The sequence below is a fragment of the Aedes albopictus genome, chromosome 2 (genome assembly GCF_035046485.1).
Source record: "Aedes albopictus strain Foshan chromosome 2, AalbF5, whole genome shotgun sequence".
NCBI lineage: Eukaryota > Metazoa > Arthropoda > Insecta > Diptera > Culicidae > Aedes > Aedes albopictus.
The window spans coordinates 206,579,650-206,590,975 of NC_085137.1; the positions used below are offsets into that span (position 1 = coordinate 206,579,650).

General features: G+C 40.6%; 1 protein-coding gene across 1 annotated transcript; it reads left to right on the forward strand.

The window, feature by feature from the left end:
- The first annotated feature begins 9,469 nt into the window (after positions 1-9,469).
- On the forward strand, positions 9,470-10,180 carry LOC134286335 (KRAB-A domain-containing protein 2-like). The gene has a single exon (XM_062847939.1). It carries the CDS (start codon positions 9,470-9,472, stop codon positions 10,178-10,180), a length of 711 nt encoding a protein of 236 aa, XP_062703923.1.
- Positions 10,181-11,326: the final 1,146 nt, after the last annotated feature.

Consider the following 11,326-nt stretch of genomic DNA (forward strand, 5'->3'; position numbering starts at 1 on the left):
TTTCTCAAGGGATTTTTTTTTTCAGAAATATAAAAATAAAATAAATCTTACAAGAATTTCATCATGGATTCCTCCAGCAATTACCACAGGAATGCCTCTAGGAATTCCTCCAGGCATTCCTCTAGGATTTTATCAAGGATTTTTTTTTCAGGAACTCCTCCAGGAATTGCTTCAGAAAATCCTCCAGGGAATTCTCCACGAATTTCTCCAGGGATTTTCCCATAGATTCCTCCATTAAATCCTTCGAAGATTCCACCAGGAAATCCTCCAAAAGTTCCTCAAAGGATTCTTCCAGGAAGTTCTTTGGGGATTTCCTCAGAAATTCTTCCAGGAAGTTCTTTAGGAATACCTTCAAGAATTTATCAGGGGTTCCTCCAGGTATTCCTGCAGAAATTCCACCAGGGATTTCTTCACAAATTTCTTCAAGGATTCCCACAGGGATTCCTTCGGGAATTCTTTCGAGAATTTCTCCAGGAATTTTACTAGAAATTTCTCCAGAAATTTCTAAATGGATTTTTTTCAGAAATTGAAAAATAAGAAATTTATCCAGTAATTCTTTCAAGAATTCCTCTAGATATTCCTCCAGCAATTCCCACAGGAATACCTACAATAATTCCTCCAGGATTCTATCTAGAAATTTCTCCAGGAAATACCCCAGGAATTTCATCAGGAATTCCTCCAGGAATTCCTCTAAAAATTCCTCCAAGGGTTCTTCCAGGAAATAGTCCTGAAATTTCTCATGGTTTTTTTTTTCAGAAATTTCTCCAGCAATTCCTCCCAGAACTCCTTTGGAGATTTCGCCTGGATTTTTTTCAGGGATTGCTCCAAGAATTTATCCAATAAATTTCTCCAGGAATTTCTCCAGGTATTTCTCCATGAATTCCTGCTGGGTCTTATCCAAGAATTCTTTCAGAAATTACGCCTGGAATTTGTTCAGAAGTTTCTCCAGACATTCCTCCAGGATTCTCTCTAGAGATTTTCCCAGGAATTCCTTCAGGGGTTTCTTCAAGAGTTACTCCAAATTTCTCAAATATTTCCTTTAATACTTTCTTAAGAGATTGCTTTTGAATTTTTTCTAAGAATGCCTTCCAGAATTCCTCCAGGAATTGCTCCAGGGATTCATTCAGGTGTTTCTTCAGGGATTTATCCAGAAAGTCTTCCAGGGATTGCTCCGAGAATTCTTCAAATGATTTGTTTAGAAATTCCTCTCAGGTTCTCTTAAAAAATCATTCAGGAGTTCCTTTGGAAATTTCAGAAATCCTTCAATCATCTCTTCATGGATGTACCCAAGAACTTTTCCAGGATTACCTGATGATTTTACTGATTTTTTTCAAGATTTTCTGGAAGAATTCCTCCAGCGAATAGTATTGGAAGATAGTTTAAAAGGACTTATACACTGCCGTTCTACGCCCGATTGTCCCATGTTATATGGGCATCCCATATAACATGGGACATTCGGGCGTAGAACGGCAGTACAGGAACCAGGAAATTCTAGGCTCGTCCTCAAAGAGTTCGTAATTCCCAGAAGAGTTCAGCTATAATTTCTCATGATTGTTTGGCAGACATTAACAAAAAAAAATCAGAGCAAAATAATTCACGAGTAATTAAAAATCCTTGATCGTCCAGAAATTAGTGATCGCTACCAGAACCACGTTTATTTATATTGAGCTTTTTGAACGTATTGTACAACATACATACAACAGAGTGACTGCTGAAGGGCTACTTAAATAATGCTTTTAGAATATAATGTTATTATATTCATTGTCATCGCATTGCGTTTCGTTATAAATACTAGTAGGTACACATTTGCTAAAAAAGCTTGCCCCCTCCCCCCCTGACCGAAAAGCTGGCTACGCCCTTGGCCCTGACAGGTGCAGAATGGCTATACAGATGTGCCTAGCCAGAGGCTAGGTGGAAAAGACAAAGATACTACTGCACTAAAGACTACTACGCGCACTAATGAGTCGCGGCGTGAGACAGGACACAACACTTATTATACTTACAAGGATATAAAATTACCTATATGCAATTCAGTGTCATAATTCCTGTTTTATACTATTCATTTCAGTATCTTAATGACCAACTTTTCCGTACCGGTCCATAATGCATCTGAAATGAGTTGCATAATGCAAAATAGTTGCATAATGTTCATAACGCAACTCATTTGATACGACTCGTGCTGAAAAAATCAACTTTTTGCAACTCGTCACATAAATAACTATTTCGAGTCGATCGGTAATAACGAGCCCGAAACCGGTCGACTCAAAAAGGTAATTTGATATTCTTTTTAACGTTGTAAGAATAATAAGTGTTGTGTCCTGTCTCGCGCCGCGTCTTATTAGAGTTGTTGAGGTCCTTACGTTAGTGCAAATCTCAAGAATTGAAGAGGTACTACTGCCCAAACCCGGGAAGCCACCTGGCGACTCGTCGGCATACAGACCTATCTGCTTTCTGGACACCGCCGGTAAACTGTTGAAACGGATCATTCTGTCGAGGCTGGCAGTCTATACCGAGAAACCAAATAACTCTGGGCTCTCAGATAACCAGTTCGGCTTCTGGAAAGGTCGATAAGCGGTGGGCGCTATTAGGGCTGTAATCAAAACAATCGAGATAGCGCTCCAAAATATGCGATCTGGAATCCGTTATTGCACGGTCGCAACCACAGACGTGAAGAATGCGTCCAACAGGGGCAGCTGTGCCGTCATCGAGTGTGCCATACACCACCTAGAAGTCCCAGTTAGTGAAGAGCTACTTCCAGAATAGGGTGCTAATCTACGACACCGAGGAAGGCAAGAGGAGCTACAACATGACCGCGAGGGTACCTCAAGGCTCCGACTTGGGCCCGGTATTATGGAACGTGGCGTATGATAGCGCATTGAGGCTCAAATTTCCACCGTATCGGCTCTGCCGATGATATTACCCTCGTGGTATACGGCGAGTCAATTGGATGGATGAGGTCGAGACAGTTGGCACTCGCGCACCTCAAAACGGAGCTGGTGGTGGTGAACAACCGCAGGTCTGAACAACAGGCAGTGGTCGCCACAGGCGGGTGTACGATCAACTCTAAGCGCTCATTGAAGCAATTGAGGGTCATGATCGACGATAAGCTGAAATTCGTAAGCCACGTAGAATATGCCTGCAAAAGGGCAAGCACGGCGATAACCCAAGTAACATTTTAAGTTTTGTTCGGCTCCACAAGAGATCTTCATGACCAATTTTATAAAACTTGCAATAAAACTGAATCATACATCAAAACCTCTTGATAACCTCTTTAAGAGCATCTTCCGGCTAAGTGGACCACTCTCGGAGAGGTTTTGCAAACCGCATTAAGAATAGCAATAAACCCGTTTTAAAACCTAGTTGAAATATTTCCCATTCTCGATTGTTGTTGTTTTTTTTTTTTTTTCAACAAAAACTATGACAGCTCAAGATGCAGAGAAGCTTCTTCGATGGCACGTAAAGTCCAGGAGGATACATCATTCGTAAGTAGAAAGCGGTTATTTCGAAGTAGTATTTTAGTAGTTGTTGTGCTGGTAGGCTTATGCGCATTCGAATTTACCGTGAATATTGGGGTTGCAGAATCATAAAATTAATGCGCTTCGAAAATAGTGAATATTATCATCTTGGAATTAAATAAATCTATTTGTGAGTTTAGTGAAACTATCCCGAATCACAAAAAAACTCAGCAGAGAGAGTTTATTTATGTGAGCAGGTTATGAAAATGGTTGCAAACTACCAATTCATTGCTAATTTAAGCAAAATAAACTATTTATAATTCACGTAAGCTAATTCTTCAATATGGCGACGACCATAATCAGCGAAAATAAAACGAAAGCAAGTTTACTTTTATGATGACCGCAATAAACCTAGCAGTGTCGTAGTTTCTGCTTTTCCACCAACAGATGTCGTTACTAACACAAGTTTACAAAATAAAACGAAAGTCGTGAACTTCTGTCAACGACCAAAATTTTTGAAGCACAATTTAGTGCTGATTTCGAAACCGACCTTCAAAAAATTTAAAGTAGAACAGTTTTTGAGTTTTAGCTCAATATTGAGTTTTGTAGCTTTTCAAAATATGTAATTTACTAAAATTCAAATATATTGCGTTTTGTTCAACCAATTTTAAATCTTTTTCCATAAATTAAAAGCTGAATACAATACCATTCGATCATCTGAATGCAGGTTTTGTGACAGATTGGTGAAATTCAAGATATTGGCGAGTTTTAGAGACAATCTTCTTAAATTTTAGCAAAATTCTCAAAATTTTTTGAAGAAATGTATTTTTTTCAATGAGAAAAAACCAACTTAAAAATTCTTTCTCGACGTTTATTTGACATGTCATATGTAGGCGAGTTACAGTAAAAATTTCAGCTCAATCGGAGCATTGGTTACAGAGAATGAGATGTTTGAAGTGAGCGACTTTGCTTAAAAATAGAACAAAAATCGATTTCAAATCATCAACCTTGTATGGAAATTCGAAAAAATTTCCGCTCTACTGTAATTTTTTTCCTTCGCGTTTTCGAACTCAGGGCACGATTCTACACCAAAAATGATCAACAGCTTACCGAGTTCAAAAATGCTGTAAACTAGTGTAATCGAACGGATCGCCATCTGTTGAGAGTTTAAACAGTTTTATTGCGGTAATAATGATTGCCAGAAGGTTTACATATCGGAAAGTTTTGTTTACTCTTAAAATCTGTCTTTATGGATATCTTCAAGTATACTATAAAACATTTTGTCAATGGTTTTCATAAAAGCAGTCATAAAACTGTGAGTTTTAATTATTGCTGTAATAAAACATTAATAAAAATCAAACAAAACCAATCAGCGATGGAATTGTTACTTGGGAATGGCATTGTTAACCGTTATGTGTCCGACAAACTTTTTGCTTTTTTCTACACCGTGCTTTTTGAATGAGCGCTGGGTACCCGGGTACCCTGTCGGCCACATAAGGGTTAAAGATAATATCAAATTACTCGGCCGTAGTGGTATATGCACAGATTCGGACATGCAGGCTCCCCCCGCATGTCCAGAATGCGCAGATTGTGACGAGATCACGGAGCATGTGCTCTTTAAATGCCCACGCTTTGTGGAGCATGCATGTATGTGAAGTATGCATGAGATATGCGGTAGAGATACCACTCCGGACAACATTGTTGGACATATGAGATTCCGTTACTTCCTCGGTCTCCCGAATCGTACTCTCGAACTACAGAGAAAATATCGAACCGACCAACAGCAAATTGAGTTTGCCCCCTGTCCTTCCGGAAGCTTGAGTCGAACGGGTAGTCTATAGTACTAGTCAGTATCCAAGCTTTTAGGGGAGAGAGAACAACTTAAGACAGTGGCTGGAGGAACGCTAACCAATAGAGAGTACTCATTTACGGTCCCTCTTTCGAAGGTAAGAAAGAGAGAGAGAATGAGTTTTAGTGGGTCGAAACCCACATAACCCGAAGAGCCACCTCTTAGGTATCTGATCAGCAGAATTTCTAATTTTATAAAAATAAAAGAGGTCGGTCACTCGATAAGCCTTATATATCAACCACTTATTTCAACCACTGCAGGGTTAGAAATATAATTTTATCTTTTATCATTATTATCATGGAACGTCCATAAATTACGTCGCGCTTCGTAGGAGAGGGGGAGGGGGGGTTCACCAATGTGTGACGACCTATGCAAAAAAATCAGAGGTCTTATACAAAAAGTATTACTTAGAGGGGGGTGGGGGTTAGAAATTGGAACATTTGGTATTACGTCATTTATGGACGCTCCCTTATTATCTTTATTATCGAGATTTTCAGCTAGGGACTTGTTCATCTCCGTTCTTCTATCATAATTCAGTTTAAAATAGCACCGTTACAACAGAATATTTACCGTACAGTGCACTAGTTATTCTTCAGATAAGTCAATAGGTTTCTTGGGTATTTCTTGTCCACATTTCATACATCTAGACCTATTTTTAACTTAGTGTATTATGATACTTCCAATTTAGAACCCCACAGGTATTTGCTTGAGGTTTGCTCTTGCACTCTCGTATCGACGTCCTTCCGGATTCGATCGCCCAAATTATCACATTCAACCGTGGTGCGGTCAGTCTGACCGTCACTCGGTTTCCGTTCCAGGAATTTCAATTAGCACCTCCCGTTGCGATTTCCTTTCTGGTTGCACAGCAATTGCTCTCGCTCATCATTGGCAGCCATTATCAACGCGAGCCATTACCATCATTACCTTACCTGCCACGGCACACAGCTGCAACCGCTACTCCACAGTCATATCATCGTCGTCGTCGTCGCTGTCGTCGTTGCTGCAGCAATCGGCTGCGGTGTAATTAAATTTAAAAATCAATCGTTGAATGGAACCAAAAAATAATAACCCCACTATTAACTCCTGCATCCTTGCGCCGTCGTCGTGGTAGTTGTATGACTAGAGAGGACTGGGAAGGATTGATCCATGTCTAGAGGCTTGATCACACCTTGAAGTCTTAACAGTTATTTTTTGTATGTAAATCCTGTAGTCCAGAATATCGTTGATTATTTTTCTTCCATCAATGATACCCTATTCCGATGAATCGATCGTTACCATTTTACAAATAGTACACCCACTCCCATTATATTCCAAATAAAGAATAAGGGCTGTTTTTCATGTTTCTGAATTTTGTTATTTTTGTTAGAAGTGAATATACGCTAACAAAAAGAACGGAAACACGTAGTGTTTCCCTACGATTACTTAAAAACAGTCAACTCAACTCATTCTCCCCTACCCATTCGCGTCGTAACGCTGCATTCGATCGCCACACGACTTCGTTGCAAATGCATTGCCGTTTCTGCTGGGTTGCAACCTACCTACTGACTGACCATTCCGCTGATGATCGACGATTAATGTCGATTCCGATGCAGAGATAATGATGTTCCAGTCGCGTTTGCGATTGCTTCGACCACCATGCGATGCATCGGTTATCGATGATGGTACGATGCAATCAGACATGCAGAATCTTACGGTCACCATTCTGAGCGTACCCGTTAGTGCGGTACGACGAACCTAATCGAAAAGCAAAGTGGACGGAAGTGTATCGAATTGCTCGAGAAGTGCGTTCCACACTGCTTTTAATAATGGTATGATTACTCTTATTGCCCTGTTTCCTTTAGTGCAAACGTCCAATGTAAATTGCATCTAATCAATTTAAAAATGTTGAAATGAAATTCAGGCCTTGCTAATATTGTCGGAAATACTTTGACATTCATGTAGGTATACCACAGAAACCAAATTGAGATTTGAATTGCGAAAAGAAATCAACGTGCTCCGGTGGGAATCGAACCCACGGATCCCAAATTCGCTAGAAGCGCGTTTCTGTCCTCCAAGGTATGAAGTGACTTGACCATCTCATTCGTCTGAAGGCGCAAAACTGAACTCGCTTCTACTAATACACATGGTTAGCATCTTTTCACAGTCCAATTCCAAAACTCTTTCGGATAGGATACTTCCAGAAATGCCTCTGGTGATTCTTCCAGGGCTTTTGCTAAAGTCTTATCCAGAAATTCCTTCAGAGATTTTTTTCTATGGATTACTCTAAAAGTTTCTCGGGAAATTCCTTCAGGAATTCCTCTTGGTCTGACACCAGGAATTCCAGCAAAAAAAACAATATAATCTCTAGAAGAATCCCTAAAAGAATTTCAAGAGAACAAATCTCTAGTGACATCCTATCAGGACAAGGAATCCTAAAAGAAATTGCTTGAATTTATACCAGGAGGAATACCTGGAGGAATCGGTAGAGGTATTCTGAAAAAAAAAACAGGAGGAGTCTCTGAAGGAATTGCAGGAGAAATTTTTGAAGGAATCCTTGAGTAATCCCAAGCAAAATGCTCTAAAAAATCCAGCAAAAATTCCACGAGGAATCTCTAGAAGCTTTCATGCAGGTATACAACTTCGAATTTCTGGAGGAGTTCTAGGAGAAATTGCTGGAAGAATCGCAGCAGGAGTTGCTTGCGAAATCCCAGCAAGAATTCCCAGAAAAATGACCAATAGGAGCTCCTGTTGGAATCCCGCGAGGATTTTTTCGAGGAAGCTCTGAAAGGATGAATCACCAGAAGTACTTCTGGAAGAATCTCAGAAAGATTGTCTTGAATAATCTCACCAGGTATTCCTGAAGGAATTCCCATATAAATTTTCTAGGGAAACCCCTAAAAGAATTCCTAGAAGTACCGTAGTTAAATGTCTAGAAAAATCCTAGGACACGGGTTCCCAACCGGTGATCCGCGGCCCCCTAGGGGCCGTAAAGCCAGTCGAGGGGGCCGCGATGTTTCCAAAAAAACCAAGAGCCCTAGCAAGAGCCACAATTTGAGGAACAAATTTTCAGTATAAAACGCTCTATAAGAAGAAAAAAATTTTCGCCGCTGTTTTGAAAGCTCAAGTCGTGGCTTGTACATCTTGAAAATGACGTACTTGTTTATAAAATGTGAGCGTCAAAAAAAAAGTATCATTGATCGTCGAAAACCCCTCCCACAGTAAATTTCTGGCTACACCACTGTAACCAAATAACTCGGCTTCGTTTATTCAATTTATATTTTTTTTTCTATAAAAAATCATTGGGTCCCAGATGCTTTGACAATTCTTCAAGGGGGTCGCCATCAGGGATGGCAAAAATACTTTTTTCTCTTTTTCGTTCATCGATACTGGCAGTAAAATAAAAACAAAACAACGGCAGCACCAATACCATCAGACCCCGCGCCGACGGCAGTGAAGCAGACGTTTGATGGTTTTCGCTTCCCCACGAAAACATTTATGAGCAGTCATGCTGAGGCGGGTGATTGCGAAAAATGTCAAATATTTTCAACTGCTAATAACTCACTTGTTTTAATAAATAATTTAAATCCGATTGCACAAATAGCTAGAGCACACTCCTAGCTTTGTGATGCATGTAAAGAAGTTTGTCTAGAAGCGGTTTGAAACGCTGAAAAATGCGAAAACGGGAGAGACAGAAATTTTTGTCGTCGTTGTGCTCGAGTACTGGGGCTCTCGTGCTTGGAAACCGTTTCGAGAAAGAAGGCTGCGAGAAAAAAAATGTTATGACATTTATTTTTCGAACAGTTTGAGTTTGGCTGGGCCTACGATGTTCGTGTGGAAAAATGTCAAATGTACAGCCGGTAATCGTTTTTTCCAGTATATTTCTCATCCCTGGTCGCCACCTCAAAAAGGTTGGGAACCCCTGTCCTAGGAGGAATTGCTAGAGTAATCTCTGCAGAAATGTCAAGGGTAACCCCATCAGGATTACCCGGAGATATCCTAAGAGAAGCTCATTGAAGAAATATCGTGAGCAACCCATAAAAGAATATGGCGCCGTCCACAAATTACAGCGTCCGGCCGAAATCGTAGCACCTGTCTGCTAGTCGCTACGGACGTGTTCAGCAAGTTCGTGCTCGTCCAGCCGTTCAGAGAGGCCAAAGCAGAACCGTTAGCAGAATTCGTCGAGAACATGATTTTCCGACTGTTTGGAGTTCCGGAGATCATTCTCACGGATAACGGAAGTCAGTTCGTGTCCAGGGTGTTTAAAGATCTGCTGAAGGCGTACGGCGTCAACCACTGGTTGACCCCTGCCTATCATCCGCAAGTCAACAACACCGAGCGGGTGAACAGGGTGATAACGACGGCGATCCGAGCAACCTTGAAAAAGGATCATAAGCACTGGGCAGAGGGGATCCAGGGCATCGCGAACGCGATCCGTACAGCAGTGCATGAGTCCACCAAATACAGCCCGTACTTTGTTGTGTTCGGAAGGAACCAGGTGTCAGATGGAGGAGAGTATGCTCGAATAAGGGACAATTATAAACCGGACGAGGCGAATGAGACCGGAGAAGCCAAGGAGAGGAAAAAGCTGTTCGAAGAGGTGAAGGCGAACCTGTTGGCCGCCTATAAGAAACACGAGAGGACCTACAATCTGCGATCCAATGTTAGCTGTCCGCGATATGTTGCTGGGGTAAGGGTGCTGAAGAAGACCTTTGATCTCTCAGACAAAGGGAAAGGGTTTTGCAAGAAACTCGCCCCGAAGTTTGAGCCCTGTGTCGTAAGGAAGGTTCTTGGCTCCCATTCTTATGAGCTGGAGGACAACTCAGGCAAGCGGATTGGAGTTTTCTTTGCGGATCAGCTGAAAAAGCTGAACGCCTCTTCGGCTCATCTAAGCAATTAACTGGAGTTTAAGCTATGTGCCTCTTTACGAGCAACTACCGATTACGATGAGTACGAATCGAGAAGAAAACACCTGCGGGGTAAAATTACTTCGATTTTGTCGAACCATGAGGAGGAAATCGGAAAGGTTGTAAAACTAGACCGAAAGTACTTGGATTGAGATCCAAAATCCATAAAATATCAAAAGCTATGAAAAATCTCAATGAGTGACAACGAGAAACTAGTTTCCCCTAAAAATACCACTACGGGTTGAAAAATCGTCAATTCTGTCGAATTTGACGCGAAACGAAACGTTTCATTGTAAATATTCCATGTAAATAGTAGTTTAGTTAGTTTGTTAGTGAGTGAAATCCTATATTAAAATTAAAGTTAGTACGTAGTCTAGATTAGTTGTATATAAAGTGAATTCACTCACGATTTTTCCTTGAATTTTTCCATAATTGCATTTTTTCGAATAAATTCCATATTTTTATAGTTTTAGATCATCTTATTTCCAATTTATCCATAGATTTGTACATATTCCCGTAGTTTGTTGAAGTTTGTCCCTAAAAGTCGAAATCAAGCATTAATTTTTTTTTGAAATATGTAATGTAAATTTTCTAATTAGAACGGTTTATTTACCTTTTTTAGTTGATAGGTTTTCTCGTTGCATTCATTATCTTTTTTCAAAGTAGTAGCCATCGATTAGTCCTCCAGTCTCCATAGATCCAGTTAGATTGCAGTTTTCCTTTTCTTTCCAGCTTTTATCCATTTCTCGTTGTTTCGAATCCTTCACCATATCTTCCTTTTCCCGTTCCAATATATTTGTATTTGCCGTTCCAGTTCAGATTTTTCCTTGTAATAGACGAGTGCACCGATGAACTGAATTCATCGCGGTCCGAGAATTTTGACACTACAGCGGGGTCGCTTCCAATCAGAAGTGAAAGATTTCCAATCAGAATTGAACAATTCTGATTGGGAACGACCCCGCTGTAGTGTCAAAATTCTCGGAGCGCGATGAACTCAGTTCATCGGTGCACTCGTCTATCCAGTTTACTGTTTCCTTCTTTATCGACAGTTTGTTGTCGATGGGTTATTTTTAGCACCGTCCCCAGCAACGATCTTCTACGTTGACAGCTGAAGTGGTGCACCTGCGAACGAAATAAAC